Source organism: Ascaphus truei, chromosome 18 (genome assembly GCF_040206685.1).
Source record: "Ascaphus truei isolate aAscTru1 chromosome 18, aAscTru1.hap1, whole genome shotgun sequence".
NCBI classification, from domain to species: domain Eukaryota; kingdom Metazoa; phylum Chordata; class Amphibia; order Anura; family Ascaphidae; genus Ascaphus; species Ascaphus truei.
In genome coordinates this window covers 13278177-13299687 of record NC_134500.1, presented here as the reverse complement: position 1 = coordinate 13299687, position 21511 = coordinate 13278177, and the positions used below count along the sequence as shown (strand labels likewise).

General features: G+C 42.9%; 1 protein-coding gene across 1 annotated transcript in view; it reads left to right on the top strand.

Moving 5' to 3' along the window:
* LOC142469335 (transient receptor potential cation channel subfamily M member 7-like) overlaps positions 1–21511 on the top strand; it is a 44734-nt gene that overhangs the window by 6791 nt on the left and 16432 nt on the right. Inside the window, exons 6-16 of the mRNA XM_075576262.1 lie at positions 426–654; positions 1363–1515; positions 2820–2960; positions 5339–5467; positions 7785–8069; positions 8734–8908; positions 9882–10008; positions 12683–12861; positions 19108–19240; positions 19662–20644; positions 21327–21385. Coding sequence (XP_075432377.1) covers positions 426–654; positions 1363–1515; positions 2820–2960; positions 5339–5467; positions 7785–8069; positions 8734–8908; positions 9882–10008; positions 12683–12861; positions 19108–19240; positions 19662–20644; positions 21327–21385 — 2593 coding nt within the window. The remainder of the gene's footprint in view (positions 1–425; positions 655–1362; positions 1516–2819; positions 2961–5338; positions 5468–7784; positions 8070–8733; positions 8909–9881; positions 10009–12682; positions 12862–19107; positions 19241–19661; positions 20645–21326; positions 21386–21511) is intronic.

Genomic DNA, 21511 nt, shown 5'->3' with positions numbered 1-21511 from the left:
CTTTCATCGTCTGCTTTCTGTGTAAACTTTATACTGTAGCTATTAGGACCCTCCTTATCTGCCAACAGGCTATGTGCATTATGATGTCACCAGTAAGATGTCGCCTACCAGGTACAACATCCAGTGGCTGACTTGCTTGAGAAATTGTAATAACTCGTAGAATTAAAAATAGAATGTATCCAAACAGACACAAACTTGCTCCTTGATCTCAGGAACCATCATGCAAAATGTGGTTACAATATCTTGAGTTGTCCCAATGCATAGGGAACAGGCAGACAACTTTCCAAAATACATAATATATAAGATAATAGAAACTTTTCTGGGAGTTGCATACTGCAGAACCTGTACCCCCCTTTGTGCTGCTAAATATGTTGGCCCTTTACAAATAAATGATAATAATAATCTTTTGCACTTCTCTCCCCTAGGGAATTTGGGCATTTGGCAGTAGAACTCCTAGATAAGTCCTTTCGGCAGAATGAAAGAATGGCAATGAAGCTAGTGACGTACGAACTCAACAACTGGAGCAAATCTACCTGCCTTAAACTAGCAGTTTCTTCAAGACTCCGACTGTTTGTGGCCCACACTTGTACACAAATGCTGCTCTCTGACATGTGGATGGGTAGGCTGAACATGAGGAAGAATTCCTGGTACAAGGTAGGTAGGATTCTGTCGTCGTTGGGGTCGTTTTGTTGGTCGGGTTTTGCTCTATGCTCCCACAGTATTTCTCTTGGAAAGAAATGAATTAATTTGTTTACTTCTTACTAATAAATGCATTACATCTCATTAACATTTTTCAATCTATTCAGTGAAAACCGAAAGTTATGAGCTGCAGAAATCGTCAGGCTTGAAATTGTAATATATCTGAGAGTCAATCACATTCAATTGTTACAAGAGTTTGGATCCATGGTGGACAAGTTGCATTGATTTTTGACCTGAGTTGCATTTAAGTTTGTCCATTTAACAAATCTTAAACCTAGAAACTCTGTGTATACGTATTAAACATTACTCACAGATAAATGCGTGTGAGCTTAAGTGGAAGGCAGACTCCAGTCTTTCCTCCCAGGATATCAGTACAATTTGAGATAAATAATGGTGAGTTTGATCTTCAGCGGGAGTTTCCGAAAAGGTCAACAGTCCACCATGGTCAGACAAAACCTTCAAATTAATTGCAGGCACAAGTGTTTTCTATTATTGCTAATAAGTGCTAAAGATTGTTCTATGAGAGTTATTTCAAATATCTTTTTATATACAGGTATACACACATACTGAGAAATAGAGGGACATGGTTCCTTTGTTGTTCTAAAAAAAGCCAATTGTAAAATGTGTTTTTAACGCATATTTAAACATGTCGGGATTTTGCAGGTAATTTTAAGCATTTTGCTCCCCCCAATCATACCAATGTTGGAATACAAAACCAGGGCACAAATGTCCCACATCCCACAGTCTCAGGACGACCACCGAATGTCAGTGGAGAACAAAGAGGAAGTTAAGTTTTCATCAGAAGGCATAAATCTGGTAAGTACCCAAGGAAAAGCGCGTTCTATCCAGATTTCTGTGATCTCAAGACATATTGGAGAACGTATTAGGTCAGTGGTGAGAAATGTAAGCATGGGGCTACCACAGAAATAAATATTATTCTATGTTTAAAACAGCAATCGCCCCTTTCAGAAGAAAACATTTGCACTTTTTCAAGATGGCCACCAGCAGCTTCCTGTCAGCCATTTGTTTTCTATTTGTCACTGGCCAAAACGCCAAAACTGAGGGGTATCCTGGTTAGGAACAAGTGCAGTACTGTACCAGAAGACCACCCAGATCAATAATTAAAAAGAAGAAAACAAATCAAACAGTGCAGATTGCTTCTTTAGAGAGTCCATACTGTGTTCTTGTATATTTAAGGGCCTTCACCTGACTCAGAGCGGTAATATAATATGTGTGGCAGGATGGCCTCGCGGTAGGGTCAGTAAGAGTCCAACGGTATGTTTTTAGGCTTTAACCTTCAGTGGTTTATTTTCCACATCAAAACAAATTGGCACCCTGTCCCTTTAAGGTAAACCAAATCATAAAATAAAAACCTACTCCCCTTTGGGAGACTAACTACACAACAGTGTCTGGCGAACACCGTGGCTGGCTAAGCCCAGTTTCCAGCTTTAACAATACATTCATGTATAGAAAACGTAATATCAAGTCCTACAGTATATGGTTGTGGGAACTCGGTGCCAAGAGAGTCCAGAAAATGGCTCTGGATACAGCAGCCCTGACAGGACATCTCTGCTCCCTCAGCAGACTATGGAAAGCTAGTTCCTTGAAGACGAGTCCCACATTCAGCAGGGTTTGTTTAGTTTCATGGAGAGTCTCTTCCTGGGTGTAGGTCCCAGCAGGCCTGGGGAACTGGACCAACCAGCTTCCTTCCTGGTTGGGGAAAGTCTCTCTCAGCTGGCAGCTGACTGACTGCCTTTTAAACCCCTGTTCAATCAGTAGTTCTGTCTTCCCTATTTAGCTGCACCTGCAGCTAGCCTCTCCAGAGGAGTTTAACCGCCTCCACGCTGGAAAGCACACATACAGTACTGCACTTCACACTAGCATACAGGGGGACGGTGACCGTCACATATGGTATTTTCCATAGAAATACAATGAATACTTTCAAAGGCCTGCAATGCATTGCCAAGCAATGTGTCTCAGTCTCCTCCAGCCCTGAAGGGTTTACACAACAGGAAGGTTGGGAAATGGGGCCTGCCAGACCAGGCCCTGCTTATAATCTAAGGTGTATCCAGCGCAATATAACCCCCTGTTTAATAAAATGTTCATTATATGTATTCTAGGAGTTATTTAAAGAAGTCACAATTTCTGACGGTGCTGAAGTAAAATCTGAAATGAATGAAGGAAAACCAAGACGTCTTCCACTTGCACGGAAATATTATGCCTTTTACAACGCGCCTATAGTGAAATTCTGGTTCAACACAGTAAGTTAGACATGGCTTCTTAAAATAGGGTCGTTGTACTGCACAGAGGTATATAAAATAAGAAGCCTTAAAGCTTGTTATTTTCAGCCACGAAGATCCCCCAGTTCCCGAGATAGTTACCAGTAAAGTTATTGGTATTCTTCCCCTTCCAGTGGGAAAACAAAATGGCCAGTGGCGTAGCTAGAAATGCGTGGGCCCCTGGGCAAATAAATTTCAGAGCTCCATTAATATTAATATTGACTGTATTTCTTTTTCTCCATCCCCCATCCTCTCCCTGATCCTCTCATCTCTCCCCATCCCTCCTCATCATCATCATCATCCCTCATCATCTCTCTCCCCTTCTCATGATCTCTCCCCCTCCTACCAATACATAATAAAAAATACACCCCCCCTTTCAATACATAATAAAACATACACCCCTCCTCAATACATAATAAAACATACACCCCTCCTCAATACATAATAAAAACAAACCCCCCTCTCCAATACATAATAAAAACACACCCTTCTCCCCAATACATAATAAAAACACACACCCCTTCCCCAATACAAAATAAAATACAACCCCTCCCCAATACATAATAAAAACACACACCCCTTCCCCAATACAAAATAAAATACAACCCCTCCCCAATACATAATAAATACACCCCTCCCCAATACATAATAAATACCCCTACCCCATACATAATAAAAATACACCCCCCTCCCCAATACACAATAAATACACTCCCCCTCCCCAATACACAATAAATACTCCCCCCTTCCCAATACATAATAAATACACACACCCCTCCCCAATACATAATAAATACCCCAACTTAGCTTGGTCTCAGGCTGGGACCCGGTGGTGGCTGGCGGGCTGGCGGCCGCACAAAGCAGTTGCCGCTGGGCCCAGCTCTCCCCTGCTGCAGGCTTCTCTCCCTCACACACTGTCCCACACAGAGCTTCCAACATCAGCGTGTTCCGGCGCGACAACGTCAACGTGTTCTGGTGTGCGCGAGCGTGAGGGAGAGAAACCTGCAGCATGGGGACAGCTGGGCCCGGCGGCAACTGCTTTGTGCGGCCGCCGGCCCGCCAGCAACCACTGGGGTCCCAGTCTGTCCCCCTGTCAGCCGCAGCATACCAGAGGGAGAGCGAGCCCCCCAAGAGTGCGGGTTATATCTACGCCCCTAAAAATGGCCATCAAATCTTGCTGATCTCGTTGGCCAATTGGAGACCGAAATATCATGCGTTGAAGCATCCTATTGGATGGACATTTAAATGCCCGCAGGCAGTAACACCAGGGGTCCTCGGAGCAGAAAATAACACGGTTGAGCTTTGGATAACCCCCCCCCCCGTTCCAATCCCGTTATGATAATATACAGTATTAATTAGAGGCAGGCCTGTTGCTTTATATGGTCAATACTGAATACTGGATGTAGTGATATCAGTGTGAACAGACCATACATCCTCTGCAAAATAATCATTGTAATACTTTCCTCCTATATACTAAGAGTTTACAGACGGTGAATTCCTTCTCCAAAACGCTTGCCGTATTGGAGATATTGTATCAAGATTTTTTTTTTTGATGTCTCCATAATACGGAGTGCACATCTGCATCAATTTGCGCCAGCTGCAGATGGACGAAGCTTTTTAATCTTGTTAATTACATTTGATTAAGATCTCCTATCGGCCGAAGTAAACACCACCTAAACCTTGCAGATTGCACTGACGTGAGAAGGGAACTGCATCAGTTTAGGCTCAAAGTTTAAAACATCTCCTTTTAATATTGTGCAGACTATCTCCTCCCCTCGCTCCTCTACTAACCACTAACCAAATTATTTAGTGGTACAAACGGATCCAAACTGATGCAACAGACGCTATTACACTGACACAGAGGGATAACGGTGTGGTTTTTTTTAGTTTTTTTTTTAGCAATATTTGAGTTTGTAATGTTTTATGAAACAGGGGAATAATGATGCACTCTCTGACAAGTGCTATTGGAGGCGTGAAATGCGTTGGAAGCTTATTCCCTGCATCAGAAGGAAACCTCTGGGGAGGGAAGCGGAGCACTGCGCTGGGATGAAGTACAGGAAACCGGCACACCAGTGAATAAAAACTAATTTGTTGAGTAACTGCGTGAGACACCAAAAAACAGGACAACTACCCACTCTTATTCCCGGCATCATTAATGCTATGTGTTAAATACTTTCTTTGCACTCCAGCCCTTTGTTCATATCGCGACGCGCTGCCAATTTGTTCTTCCTTCCCGAATGAAGAAGCATATTCGGTAGCGTGGGATAGGCATTGTAATCGTGTCCAGTTTTTTTTATACCATTCACCGTTGACGCAGTCCTGTAACATGTCCGATCTATGCTTATTTTGCCGCTGTTTAGTTGGCGTACCTGGCGTTTCTGATGCTTTACACCTTTGTGGTCCTGGTGAAAATGGAAAGTTTGCCTTCGGTTCAGGAATGGATCGTTATCGCCTTCATCTTTAGCACCGGTGTGGAAAAAATACGGGAGGTGCGTCCGAAAACCCGAAGCTCTGATAACCCTCTTTATTAACTCATTTCAGAGCATCGCGCTAACCGTTGGCAAAATACATGGCAAAAGGAAGGGTTCAACTTCAAAGGAGCATAAGCGTGATCAGCAAGAGATGAAACCTTATTTCTACCACTAATGAGTGGCTTATGCTTCAGGGAAAAAATATTTTACAATTCATTTTATTTCTCCCCCCCCCCCCCCAAAAAAAAAATTGAACTGTAGGTTTGGATAAAGGAACATATACTAAGGAAATTATTCTATATGCTCACACTCTTAGCCAGCTCCAACCCCACTTCATCTACTATATATTTATTTGTGGCGATTGGATTGCTGCTGAGATAGTAACATGAAGAATACAACAATAGACAACCAGGTGCCAGTGCTACATCCAATGTGACAAATTAGTTAGTTCAATACGATCTGTTTTTTGTTCTCATAAGTATGGGTCATTTAGTTAAATCCTTTCGCCTAAACATTTGAAGACTCCACCACAACAAGGTATGACCCTCACAGCTGGTCCTATACTACCAGTGTTATACTGTCTTTTGTATTTCTTCCACTGTGTAGAGAAGACGAAACCAAACAAAACTATAGCCAACAGAATGGGATGTGTGCCTGAAGGGTTAACATGTAAGATGCACTGTATGTGCCATGTATGAGATATGGTGCTCTTTGAAAAAATATGATATACTGCCCATGCCTGGGGCAACGGCAAATGTTCACTGCCCCTCTCTCCTGGGGGAAGAAATCTCTCAATAGACCACTCATTCACATGTGTATACCAGAACTTGCTAATGAAAAGTGGGATGGCTGGGGGAGCTTAAAACTAGTGATGTTCCTGGAAATTACCTGGTATCTGGCATACTCGACCATATTTTTACTACCCGGAAATTACCCAGACCTGGCACAGAGCGCTGGGACCAGGTACTGGCTACTTCCATCCCGCTCTGCTCCCTCGGTCCTCCTCCTCAGTCACCCCCCTTCCTCTGGGGCAGCGGGAGGAGGACGGAGAATGGCAGGAGCAGGGCAGCAGAAGAGGAGGATGGAGGCTGGTAGAGGAGGAGGAAGCTGGCGGCAGCCGGAGAAGAGGGCAGAAGATCATGGGAGTACAGCAGAATGGCCGGGGAGGAGCTGCACTGTAGCAGAGCCAGTCTGTAGAAGACTTCAGGGTCGGACAACTGGAGCGCGCTCCTCTCCCCCCGGCTGTCCTGCTCTGCCACCGTGCTCCGCTCCCGCGGTCCTCTGTACTCATCTGTTGCCGGCCTCCTCTCCCTCCACTGCACGCTGTCATCCTCCTCCTCTGTTGCTGCCGCTCTGCACATACAGCTCTCTTCCCACCGCCCCACAAACCTACTCGGCCAGGTAATTTTTCTTTTTTTGACCCCGGGTACCCATTATTTTTTCAAACCCGGTACATCCCTACTTAAAACTGAGGAGAGGGTCACAGACCTCCCAAAAGGACCTAAAGTAGTTTTAAGCTCACCCACTTCACCCACTTCTATTTAATTAGTACGTCCTCTCTCTATTGAGAGATTTCTTCCCACAGGAGAGAGGGGGAGTGAACCTTTACTCTTGCCACAGGCATGGGACGTATATCATAAATTTTGTCTTGCACTTGATTTTTTTTAGATTTCTGTTCGCTATATTTATTAGGGCACGTCTGTTTTTTTAACCAATTTTAACTACAGTATTATTCTCAAGGCCGCCAACAGGGGGGGGAGTCGGGACAAGTGTCCCGGGCCCGGTGGCTGCAGGGGTCTCGGCCGTCTTGGCACTGGAAGTTAGGCCCCCGCCAGAGGTTGGGCCTAACCTCTTTGTCCGGCTGCCAGAGCCTCTGGTTGCCGCCGCACCCCGGCTCTCCCCAGCTGCAGGCATCCCTCTCTCCCCCGCACCGGGCCTCTCTCTGACGCCAGTGCGCACCAGAAACAGATTCCTGTTTTAAACTACAGTGCTAATTCTATACAGGCCGATCGTGCCATTTCCAACCGAAATTCCCTGACAAAGCAAATGAGGAAGTTCGTCCAAAAAGCCCCCCGATCGGCCGCTTTGGCTGATATAGAATGAGCCCCCAATACTCAGGTTCTCTCGGACTCTTGCACCATCAGGCGACCAATAAATTACGCTTCTCTTTCTTTTTTTTTTTAATCTTCTGTTTAGAATCCCTATTTTAATTGGTACGGGGCTGGTTTTAATACCCAGGGTAGTTTGCTAGTATGCCTTTGCTGTTGTAGTCCCTGTCTTTATAATCAAATACTTGATCATAATCAGCTGAGTCCGACATTTCTTTCTTTCCCAGATCTTCCTGTCAGAAGCCGGCAAAATTAGCCAGAAGCTTCGAGTCTGGTTCAGCAGTTATTTAAATCTAAGCGACATTGTTGCCATAATCACGTTCCTGGTTGGCTTTGGGCTGAGATTTGGCACCAGGGAGCTAGGGAATGACCGCGATTTATATGAGGATCGTGTTTTCATTGTTGGAAGGTTGATATACTGCCTCAACATTATTTTTTGGTTCGTGAGACTGTTGGATGTTTTAAATGTAAATCAAGAAGCCGGACCTTATGTTTTAATGATCGGAAAAATGGTAAGTTTCAGTATTATTTACATTGAGAAACGTATATGAGATCAAACAAAGGAGACAAAACTGATACAAATTTGTATTTATTTATTGGGGGTAGACACACACTATACACGTACATACATACACACACACCACACACACACATACACATACATATACACACATACACACAGTGTATATATGTCTAACATGTTAATGCTTGTTTCAAAGATTAATGTTCTGTATGTGTTTCAACAAATTGCATTTAAAATATACCCAAACATTAAAAAAATGATGAGTTATGGTGTGTACAAAAAGTAACAATTACTATGCCCATTTGCAAGTCATTACCCAGAATCCCTGGCTGCACTGGAAGCACTGTTTGCTAAGCGATAATGGGGGTATAAGACAGGGCTGCAGACCACTCTGAGACATGCAAATGCACCACAAGTGGTATTTTTATTTACCATTTAAAATATTAAACACATATAGCTTGTGTCAGGGGTTAGTACATTTTAAATGTTGCCCATTTTCTTTAATTGAAAGCGACTTTTTTTTTTAAATAAAACATATTTTTGGACTTTCAGACGGCATTGCGACTTGTATCTGCGCGTGCAGGAAAATCTCCGAACAAAATGTCTCTTCCCACTTCAGAGTCTCCTAACTGCATTTTTCTTCTTCATTTTAGATGACAAAAATGTTTTTCATTGTGGTCATAATGGCCGTTGTTGTCATCTCCTTTGGCGTCCCAAGACAGGCAATTCTCTATCCTCAGGAGACACCGTCTTGGTCTTTTGCTAAAGGCATTGTATTTCAGCCGTACTGGATGACGTATGGGGAAATGTACGCGTATGAGGTAGATGGTAAGTGTGCGCGCATGCGTTGAAGTTGAAGTTGAAGATTCAGCCAGACGCAAAAACTAGAGTTAAAATAAAGTGGAAAATGCCCTCAGCCAAACAATAGTATCACTACCACGTTCCGAGGTAGTCCGCGCTGCACTTATATACCTTTATTGAAAACGAATTACATAAGCTGACGACCGATTTGTTCTCCCGTGAGCAATCGGCAAAGATCCTGCTTAGCAGGGCTCACTTAATGGCAGCCTTTCAGTTGCGATCAATCATTTAGTCAGTGTAACTCAGCAGCCGCTACAATGTATCCTTATATTACTAAGGTAACATTATCTAATGTTACGGTCTGCAGCTCAAACCGCTGGGAATATTGGCAACAAATGATCACAAGCAGGAAAGTGCTGCAAATATCTTGCACTGCTGGGGAGGAGGGCTAAAACCTGCTATAGAAATCTAAGGATGCTCAGTATATTAACTCATTAAAAATGTGCATTAAGAGTTGACATTTTTTTTTTAAATGCAGTAAGTAAACCAATACAAATTCTAATTCTACAGAACTGATTTATTTAAAAAAAAAAAAAAAAACCACATATTCAGGATATTGCATGGATTGCTCCTTTAATGGTTGTTTAATTAAGTAAGCCATATTTATGAGCTTTGTAAGTTTATCCCGGAACATAATATAAAGTAGCAATATGATGTAAATATTGGACTTGTTAGGGACTTGTGCCTAATTGAGGAAAGAATTCAATAGAAATGTCATGTTTGCAGCAATCAATTGTTAAAAAAGAAAAAGCAAAGCGCTACAAAATATTCTTTTTTTTTTTTTTTTAATTGGCTAAGGAATTTGATCTGTGAGCTTCATGGGACAAACTTTCTAGCCTCCACCTGCCTACATTGTATATCAGTGATACCCCATTTGACTAACAGAATCACCTAGCGCTGTTCATGCTGACACATTCATTCTTGTTCTCTGTTTCTAAAGTGTGCGCCAATAACTCAGTTGTTCCTCAACTCTGCGGTCCTGGCACCTGGCTGACGCCCTTTCTGCAAGCTGTTTATGTTTTTGTGCAGTACATCATTATGGTTAATCTTCTCATTGCCATATTCAAGTAAGTAAAAGCCCATATATACATACTTAATGTTTTTGTAACTTCAGATATGAGTACCGTATTTAAAATACCAATGTTTAATGCACTTTGCGCTGTAAATATGTCACCATTATTTTATGTAGAATAATGTTATTTACGTAGTAAAAGCGATGAGTAAAACCATTTCCAGTTGCAGAATAAATTCACAATTATTTTTCCGTTTCCTGGTTTATTTGAGAAGATCATACAACGTTCCTTATTCAATGTTTGTGCAAATGAGGATATTTCTACTTTTAAAACCCAAGTCACTTTACTAAAGTATCTTAGGCCACGCTTATAGCGCCGGCGAAAGCGCGCAGTGCCAAAGCAAGTAGATGTAATCCGTCATGTGCACCTATAGTTTGCGCAACCGCGACACAGCGACCTAAATCGCTGAAGTCAATAGATTTGATATTTACCGCGACGGCCGCACCACGTGACTGCAATAAGCCAATCACATGGCCTCTACATGACGTCACTGCCCCTTGCAGCCAGCGACATCGCAAACACTCAATTACAACTTAGCCGACGGGTGACGTCACCGGTCGCATTGCCGTCAATGTAGCCTGCACTATAAGCTCAGCCTTAGGCCGTGCCGTCAGCCGTCGCCGCAAGCGAAAGTTGTATTTCGCTTTGCGGCAGCGTCGCGGGCGACCAGGCTCCTGATTGGTTCAGAGCCTGTCACATGAGGCGACAGCCCCTGAAAAATCAAATAATTACGGCTACCAAAAATCACGTTGCCCCGTCGCTTTGTCGCCGTCGCACTTACTATAAGCGCACACGGCAGCGATAATGCATTTGTTTTCAGGCGACGTCGCGTCGCCGTCACTATAAGCGCGGCCTTAGGCTTATGTAAAAAATGTTAATGATTATATAACAGCTGTGCTACTGTTTCCATGACATATATAGCCACAAGGTTACGTTTATTGGTGATACATTTGTACTCAGTACTTGTAACTAGCTATCACACTGCTCGGGCCTCTACTCTCAGAGCCCCCGTTGAGTTGCGGTAACTTCCTCACCGGTGAGTCATTAATGAATAGCAACATTGCTGGGAAAGAAAAGAAATATGATGTTTCTTTCCGCTTTTTCATGTATTTACCATATATCAGGGTCCATTTTCCAGCTCGCAAGATCTCTAAGACCAGTTTAGTAGCCATACTGCTGTAGAATAAAACTTCAGACTCTTACTTTGCAGTAGCACTGTATTACGGATAAAAGGATAAAAGCAGCTGTTTAAGGACTGTGAATGTATTGCAGGAAAGCTTATGTTCTATTTAGCTTAACCACAGAACTCTCTCTAACTGTTTATCCTTCTGGTATGGGAGTACTGTAGGAGGCTCTCATACTTGAAATGGCATACACATGTTCTTCTGTCTTGTCTATATTTTAGTTTATCTCTCTGCAAGAACATATGCTAATTTGTGAAACTGCAAGTAACGCCCAGTGCCGAGGAACACTGTGTAACTGTACGAATATGCCTTGTTTTTCCTTTGCTATAAATATAGAACTGTAAGGATAAGATTCAGTGCTTATGTTAACAAGACTCTGGTCTGGCTGTGCATATGTATCTCTTGCCGTATCTACGCAATAAACAAGGTCTCTGGCAGACTGTTCTCCTACAACAAGGATGAAGCTTGTTTATTCTACACTGCAGATGCTGCTTTGCCCTGTGCGGACTTTATGCCTCTGCTATAACATCACTGTGAAATTTTCTAAACCCGGTGATGTGGCCATAACCAATCCATGGGTACAATAAGCTTGTTACCCACTCGGCTGCCATGACATCTCTTTGCAGTCCATGTGACTGCGTAATGCTAAAGACCCCAACAGTAGGATAAATGAATGAATGAATAACCAGATACTTGTAGGGGGGACCCCTAAACATAAACTTGATAGAAGACAGGTACTGGGTTGCAGTCCCGGATGGTAAGCTGACTAATAAGTGACGCTGTTGTTAACAATAACACCAGGAAGATTGAGCATAATAACACCCTATAACGTACCAATTGTCTAAATAAAGTCCTGAACAGGAGAACATGTAGCAAGCGATTGACTCACTCCGAGTGCTGCACAGTCCATGCGATCCAAAGGTGAGGGGTCCCCAGGTGTGCTTCCATCCAATGGTGAGGGGTCCCCAGGTGTGCTTCCATCCAAAGGTGAGGGGTCCCCAGGTGTGCTTCCATCCAAAGGTGAGGGGTCCCCAGGTGCGCTACCATCCAAGGGGTAGGCTAGTAGAGAAGAAGAAAAACTGGAAGAGCACTACTGTAGGTATCAAAAAAGTAGAAAGGAGGGTGCGTATCCCATAAAAAGATTATTTATTTGTCTGGAAAAACAGGGCAATGGAGAACCCTACCAAGTGTTCAACTGAGGCCCAATCGATGTTTAACTATCATTTTAATTTCATATACTGTACACCCATTTTCATTCATTTTAATTCACGTTAAAGTCACATAGTGTTATTCCCACCTTACTCTTACCTTTTATGTGATAAAAGGAACGCTTATTTGTGGCCTTACTCCTTGAAGATGGGAGACACCCTCTATTCACACAGGAGAAACCCGGCTAACTCATATATAATATTATATTACGAAGGAGCAGGCGATACCTGCAGTAGTGCACATGAGATGCTTTTTCTCTTTATTTCTCGCTGTAGCAATGTCTATCGGCAAGGAAAAGCAATGTCCACCATCCTGTGGAAGTTCCAGCGTTATCACTTCATCATGGTCTACCATGACAAGCTCGTTCTGCCTCCACCGCTCATTCTCTTCAGCCACGTGTCCTGCTTCATCTCGTGGATGTGTGGAAGAAGGAAAAACAAACCCCGCGGACCAAGTAAGAAGAACCAAGAATATGATGTTTTCATTGAATGTATCAAACCGCCAAATAAGTACCCAATCCACAAAGGAGACACTCTTGTATGGATTTGGTAGAAAATCACTGTGTTTTGTAGTTCTATGCATCTCTTGAATACAGTACAGTGCCATGAAGGGGGCAAAGGGGTGGGGTGGGGAGAGAAACCCTTAGAGTATTTTTTAAATAGCATTTAAAGCATCGTTCCACTGAGAGGATTAGGATTTGTATAAAGTACTTTGATAAATTACTACAATAGGGCCCAACTCATATGGCAGGTTCCGTTCTAGGCCGCCGCTGGAAAGCGAAAATCGCCGAAAAGCGGAACATAGCATTTGCTATGTCCACGGCCATTTTCAGTCTTTCCAACCCCTTCTGCGCATGCGCGAACTTGGCCGCTCCCCTATTCTGCGCATGCGTCAAAAGGCTGGTCACCATCTGCGCATGCACAACCTCGGCCGATCCCCCTTCTGCGCATGCGTGACCTCGGCTGCTCCCCCATCTGCGCAAGCGCATGCGCGACCTCGGCCGATCCCCCTTTTGCGCATGCGCGACCTCGGCCGCTCCCCCCTTCTGCACATGCTCAGATATGGCGGCCCCCCTTCTTGGTACCGCCGTATTGGCGGGTCGCCGAGAAGCGGAGCCCTAATGTACATGTGCCAAGTGGCTTTTGGCATTCATTTAGAGGCAGAACTGCATTTGATATAAATGAGATTAACAATGTGCAAGAACAAAAAAACATATAATATGCGGGTTATAGAAAATATGATCTAATACAAAATGGTTGTTAATGTGTTTCAGTTAACATTTGGGATTTGGGGATGTACAGTATATGACTATGAAAGTGTCTTTGCGGCGGGATCCTGTTCTCTAAAGCAGGGGTGCACAATCTTTTTCCCTTGCGCCCCCCAGTCTACACTTCTCCCCCTTGCTCGGGCCCCCTCCTTACCATGTCTCCGGCGTCAAATTAAGCTGCGGGGTCACGTGATGTCACTTCAACATCACGTGGCACCGCATTGCCATGGCGACGGGTCGCCGGAGACAAGGTAAGTGACGTTACAGACGCCTCACGATCTCCCCCGGCATTTTATTTAAATGCCTTGGGAAAGAGCGCAGGGCCTCTGCATCCGCTGCGCCCTCCCGGAAAAATCAAGCGCTCAGTTTGCGCACCCTTGCTCTAAAGTGTTAAAATATCAAGTGAAGAATGAAAGGAAAGAGTAGATTTACTCAGCTCCATTAGAAACCAGAGTTGGAAAGACCAGTCCATCCTAGGGCCAAAGTGAACCAATGGGCATAATATGTTTCAGGGGTAAATCTCCAGGTAGGCGATTTATGTATTTTTATATGTATTTAAAACATTTATTAATAACTTTATTTTTATTGGTAGATGGCAGTATTCCTCATTACATACCTACATATCAGTACACATTGCATGTTATTTTATACAGAAATGGGTTCAAAAGAAAACGTCATGCATATAACTGTGCCGCTCTTATGGATTCCAGGGGCCAGTCTGTGGCCTAATAGCCATTACTGGTTAAGGTTTCTAGCCTTCTTGTTTTTAATTAAGTGGGGGTAGGGAAGAGAACTGTGGGGTGTGGGGGGGGAGAATTTGGTCAACAAGATCATTTGCTTAACTTGCATACAATTCGTCACATAGTGATCCTTTTGGTTTGGGTCAACATGGCTCTATGGTGTGATAGTTCGGTTAGCTATATGAGTAGCCCCCAAGTACTGTAACCAAGGGCCCCACATTTTTCCATATCTCAGTATGGTGCCTCCCAGATAGGCTGTGATTTTTCCCAAACATGTTACAATGAGGGTGAGAGGTGGAGGATCCACGTTTTTCAATTTTTTTTGCAATGTTGCACTTTGTCTACAAAAAGATGTGCCACCAATTTTGCCAACTGTCTATCTATGCTTTCTAGTGTTAACCCAGGATGGCGATAAGTGGCTCTTTAGTTATTTTTAAACCAGTAACTGCCTCTACGAGGGAGAAAAAAAAAATCTCATGCCGTAGGTAGACTATCTTGGGACACGACCACCAAACATGGAGTATAGAACCTGTTTGGCCACAATCCCACCAGCAGAGGGGGGGGGAACAGCCGGGTAGATTAAGTGCAACCTCTGGGGGGTGTGATATCAACGGCAAAGAAGCATGTATGAATTTTCTTTAATAGTAGTGCATATGGACAAGTGAGCCGTTGCCTCACAGATACCTCCTCATTCTTTCAGGTCTAGCTTATGGCCTATCTGCCTCCCACTGGGCCCTGTATTGTATTGTATGTCTTTATTTATATAGCGCCATAAATGTACATAGCGCTTCACAGTAGTAATACATGTCATATAAATAACAAATAATATAAATAACAGATCATGGGAATAAGTGCTTCAGACATACTGTAAAAGTAACATTAAGGAAGGAGTCCCTGCTCCGAGGAGCTTACAATCTAATTGGTAGGTAGGGAGAACGTACAGAGACAGAAGGAGGGAATTCTAGTAAGTGCGTCTGCAGGGTGTTAAGCTTTATGTATCACGTATCACGTGTCCCAGTTTGCTGGGACTAGAAGTCAATAGATAGCAGATGTGATTCCTTTGCTATTGTTACTTGTGTCGCAGCAGAGGTCTTCAGATTGTGTTTTGGGGTTTGGAGTGTTAGAGTTGATATAATATTGGATCTGCATAAAGGTTAAGAATTCAGCGTTTGTGATTTCAAACTTTTCCTGAAAAAAAGCTGAACTGTTCTACTGTGCCTCGGGAAATAAAGTGATGGTATCTGAAAAGGCCTGCTGCCCTCCAAGTGGTTGCCTGTTTGTGTCCTTGGCCTCGAGGAACCATGGGTGGTCTAATATGGGGGAGAATAGTGATGCCAATATTTGCAAGATGGAAGGCTTAATATCCCACAAGTGGTATGAGTGTCAATATGGGGTGGTTGGAGATAGTGGATGGTCTGTTGGATCTTGGGAGCTAGAGCATGTCCCTTATTGGAAGAGGTTTAGTGTAGAAAGATTCTAAACCGACCCATTTACGGGTTCCTGGTTCAGAGTGCCACTGAACAAGCTGGCCTAGGTGAGATGCTTTGTAGTAATTTGCTACCGCAAAACCACCTCCTAATCTCGGTCTGTACAATATCGATATTTTTACCCTTGGCTTATTAGCGTTCCATATGAAACTATTAATTTCTTTCTGTATTTTTTTTTTTTAGAGTAGGTTGCTATACCTGTATGGTTAGGGTGTGAAAATTTGGAAGTGTAATACATTTTCACTATCGCTATTTGGCCAATCTAGGATTTAGTGTTGTTCCTCCATTCCCTCAAGAACCTAAAAAAAATTGAGCAAGTCCACATATTTATATAGGGAAGAGATGTATGGCGTAATAAAGATCCCTAGGTATTTGATACCGTCTGTTCCCCTCTTGAAGTCAAAGTTTTATTGTATTAGTTTGACAGAATGTTTGGGAATTGTGATGTTGAGAGGCACCGATTTCAGGTTATTCATAGCCTGGTCATTTACCAAAATATCCCAGAGTAGGAAAGAGATTAGGCAATGTCACTGTCGGCTCTGTGATTGCGAGGAGGACGTTGTCCACGTATATAACTATTTTATGCTTGTCATTGCCTACATTGATACCTGAAATATCTTGATTTAGTCTAATATGGGACACAAGTGGTTCGATTGTCATGACAAAAATAATTGGAGAGAGGGGGCACCCTTGTTTGGTTCCATTTGTAATGGGGAGTCTATTGGAGCCCTGACCATTCTTAATCGTTGATTATATCAAAAGCCTTTTCGGCGTCTAGGCATAGGAGCATAGCTGGGGTTTTAGAGTTGTGCTCTACGTGTGTTAACTTTATTCGTCTAGAGTTATCAAGAGCTTGATGACCTGGTCCGGGTGACCTTGATCTGCTAAGTATACATTTAGTCTGTTGGCAAGGAGGTTTCATAGTACTTAATGTCCAAGTTCAGGAGCGATATCGGGTGGTAACTCTTACAATCTGATGGATCTTTGCCCTCTTTGGAGATCACAACTATGTTTGCGGTAGTTAAGGAATTTGGACATGTCCCACCGCTTATAAACTCATTGAACATCTTTACGATTCTAGAGACCGAAATGTTTGAGAAGATTTTGTAATGGATGTTAGGCAGGTCACCTGGGCCAGGGAGCCTGTTACTGTTAGAGTGCTTGGTAGCCTTTATCCCTTCTTCCGATGTGATTTGGTTGATCTAATTCCAATCTACCTTTGGAAGAGAGTTTGGGGAGATTGCTCTTTAGGAGGAAGGTGCAAATATCTTGTAAGGTACTGAAGGTCTCGTTTAATTTTGGAATTGGGGGGAGGTTATGTAGGCAAAAAGATTGCATGTAAATAAAGGGAAAAAAATAAAAACGTCAAAGCCAATAAGATCAGGGGGGGCAACATGGATGTTTCAGGGTACTGACCGTTTCTTCTGGCCCAGTCCTACATAATTGGAAAAAAAAAAAACTTAGTACTCCCCTTTAAATGGCAGAGTAAAGCCGGAGCTTCCTGCGCAATAGGTTAGTCCTGCCGAGGATATATAAGGCGGCACTCCGGAGATCCCCAGCACAGGGGACTTTTAGGTTCCCCTGCCTTATTTACACGCACTCTTTTCCCTCTTGTGTTAGGATAAGGTGTGCCTTCCCTACTTTTACATCTGGGGATTTGAGACACTCCTCTGTCTATTTTCTGTGATTTTTTTTCTACGTTTGTGATCTTCCCTGTTTTTTTGCGTCATGTCGTTTTTTGTACGATGTGAGGTCACTCTGTATCTGTGTATTTATTGTTTATTCTTTTATAAGTAAACATATCATTTTTTTGGTTTTAAACCCTTTGACTACTATGCATTTTTTATGAGTGTGGGGCAGACTTTGGTTTATCTGATTTTTGTGGGGAGATTGGTAGGCATTCCCTGTCTCCCCAGCACTGTTACTCTAATCTTCTGTGCGACGTATATATTTTTCATATAGGTGGTGCTGTCTGCCAATTGTTATATATACATACAATAGTAGTTAGTATATTTTTGTTCTTCTTTCCCTCTCCTCTTCTCTTCTAACAAACTACTAAACCAAACAGCCTTGTGGACTGTGCATATATACCAACTAAATATGTAGCTAAACTTTTTAACTAGTGAAGAGAAAAAAACAGGAGGAGGAGAGTTCCTGCACATGGTGGTGTATACAAAGTGGTTTTCAACCTTTTTTTTTGGTTAAGGAAATTCTGAGGAACCCCAACCCTCTCTAATAGCGCGTCTGAGATCAGATCCATTGTAAGCAACCCCGACCCTCTCTAATAGTGCGTCTGAGATCCGATGCATTGTAAGGAACCCCAACCCTCTCTAATTGCGCGTCTGAGATCCGATGCATTGTAAGGAACCCCAACCCTCTCTAATAGCGTGTCTGAGATCAGATGCATTGTAAGGAACCCCGACCCTCTCTAATAGTGCGTCTGAGATCCGATGCATTGTAAGGAACCCCAACCCTCTCTAATAGCGCGTCTGAGATCAGATGCATTGTAAGGAACCCCAATCCTCTCTAATAGCGCGTCTGAGATCAGATGCATTGTAAGGAACCCCGACCCTCTCTAATAGCGCGTCTGATATCCGATGCATTGTAAGGAACCCCAACCTTCTCTAATAGCGTGTCTGAGATCAGAGGCATTGTAAGGAACCCAGCGAGGGGGTCTTTTTGGGTTTTGGTTTCATCCCAGAGTTTTAGGGAGTCGAGCTAGGATGCTTCATCTTAAATGTTTTCCACACATACAGATTTCTATCTCCCCTGGGAGCAGAGCCCTGAGTTTATGCGACCATGCAACTAGATGCCGCGCATGTGCCCCCATTTCATAAGTATTTTTAAATCACTCTTTAAAGTTAGATTTTACATGGTAAATTGGAACGTGGGAGGAGTTTGATTTCCTATAGTATCAGTAACTGGATATAAGATCTCTCATTTGTGATGGTAATGCAATTCAAAAGATTAATGCAATGGGGATACACAGTCCCCATTTTGGGCTTTCAATCAATTAAGGTGAGGAACCCCACACTTTGACACCCGGGACAGTTGTTTGTTTGACCTATTTTTACCTTTTCACTGCCAAAAGGCAAATCCCGACAATTTAAATCCCACTTTCAACCCTATTTAAACCAACAAAGTGTGTGATACTCAGAATACTTCTATCCACCTCAAATGATCGCTTTTCACCTGCTTGTCTGCAGAACTTTTCTTAACCGAAGAAGATCAAAAGAAAATTCATGACTTTGAAGAGCAGTGCGTAAAAATGTATTTCATTGACAAAAACGACAGAAACAACTCAAAAAGTGACGAAAGAATCCGGGTGACGTCTGAAAGGTACAATTATAATCCAAAGAACAAATATTTTAATGCAAAGGGACCTCATGGAAATTGAATTTGCTAGGGACATATAAATATTGCCCTTTAGGAATACCCAACACATTGCATAAGAAGATAGTCCTTAATGCTAGCGACATTTATTAGGATACTAAAAATATGTACAGTATATTGCACATTTAGACTAATGCTTAATACATTTATTTCTAGAGATTTTCTTTAAACACACTTGATTATTTTAGGTGAACAGAATACAATTTCAAGCCTTAAACATTGCTCTTCACCAGAAGTGGGGAAAACTGCTTCACTGGACCTGTAGGAAGTTGCAGGACAATTCTATTGCAGTTCCCACTATTAGCCAAAGGGGTTTAAAAAATAACACTCGCGTGAGACCCTGATTTTGTCTCTTTTACTTTCACAGGGTGGAGCATTTGGACAATGAGATGAAAGAAGTTGGGGATCATGTCAGCTTCATCAGACGTTCATTGCGTTCTTTAGATCATCATATTGGGCACCTCCAAGATCTTTCGGGTCTTACCTTAGACACCCTGAAGACACTGACCGCACAGAAGGCGTTGGAGTCTAGCAGGAGCCTCAGTGCCATGTCCGGTGATTTAAGCCTGTCAAGAAATACTGTTGATGATGGACTTGGACAATCAACCATGTGGAAGAAAAGCAGCAGTGACCACATCTGGGGTCGTTCTTTTTCTCAACCTAGTCTGGAAAGAGTTACTCACCAACGGGCTCCAAAGTCACAGAGAAACCGCAACATTTCAGAAGGCGGTCCTATAGGTGGTGCCGTGTTTCAGAGAGGTGACTCTCTCCCTGAATTCCAAGAGGAAACTCGGGTTGAAGAGAATAACATGTGGTGTTACCGTCAGAAACCAAAGTCACTCAAGAGTAGACCAAGTCCAGCCACGCTAACAGCGCAAAGTTCTTTAGCGCAGGCTGTTTCGAAAAAGCAGATGAGATCAGAAGTAAAGGTTACAAAGGCATTTCATTGTAAAAATGTCTTGGAACAACATTTTTCTCCATGCCCTCAAGCGGCCGACTCTTCTTGTCTGGCTTCTGGGGAGACTAGCGAAAAAGAAGGTTATGATAATTGCGGATTCATTGATGACACAGGCAACACGATTGATATTGATGAAAACACTATTAAAGATAAAGACGTTGAGTCCCATTTCAAGTCATTGGTGAACCAGTCTGATAGGACACCTTCGCCTCCACTAGCTCATCACGTGTCAGCAACTGGGAGTACTACTTGTGATGGTGACGCAATGCGAGAAATAAGTACAAGAGAGGAATCCATGGATGGACAAACTGCAGACAGAATAAAGTCGGAGTGCGGTGGCAATACATTTACAGGAATCTTTCAGAAACTGTGGACCAAATCGAAATACCCGGGTAACATGACGTTAAAAATTCTTATTATACATCCGTGAACTTCCAAATATTTTTTTTTTCATAATAGCTATGAATGTACTTAGTATAAAACCTACTGGATGTTAACCACTTATTATGGTCAGTGGGTACAAAGTAGCGCTATTCCATGACACCATGCGGCACATTCAGGAAACTGGGCTGTAAGCTGTCTTCTGGTAATAGAAGAAGAGTTATGGCATTCCACCACTTAGTCAATATGGAGCTATATATGGAGCTCCATTGTAGTTGGACAATAGACAAATAACACTTTTTGAAGCTAGTCTGTTAAATTAAAAGAAGCACGTGAAATCAAAGCATTGTTACCTATATTCCACTTGCCTTTCTGTCTAGAGCAGGGGTAGCCAACTCCAGTCTTCAAGGGCCACCAACAAGCCATCTTTTTCTGGATATCCCTGCTTCAGCACAGGTGGCTCAGTCAATGACTGACCCACTGATTGGGCCACCTGTGCTGAAGCAGGGCTATCCTGAAAACCTGTCCTGTTGGTGGCTCTTAAGGACTGGAGTTGGCTACCCCTGGTCTAGTGGTTTGTATGAGCCCTTGTGTTTCTATCTTGAGAAATACTAGATTATTGGATGCGGCGCATTGTAGTAATTATTTGAATAATTATTTTATCAAGTCTGTTTTCCCCCCCCCCCGTCATAGGAGGCAAACATCACGTGGAAAAGCAGATACCAATTGAAACGAATTCCTCGGATGTTGAGGTGAAATGTTATATTTTTTGCTTTCGTCCTTTATTAATGTATAAGATATTTTACCAGGAACAATACATTGAGAGTTACCTCAGTATGTCTTTGGATAATGCCTGTGCTTGCACTATTTGTCATAAG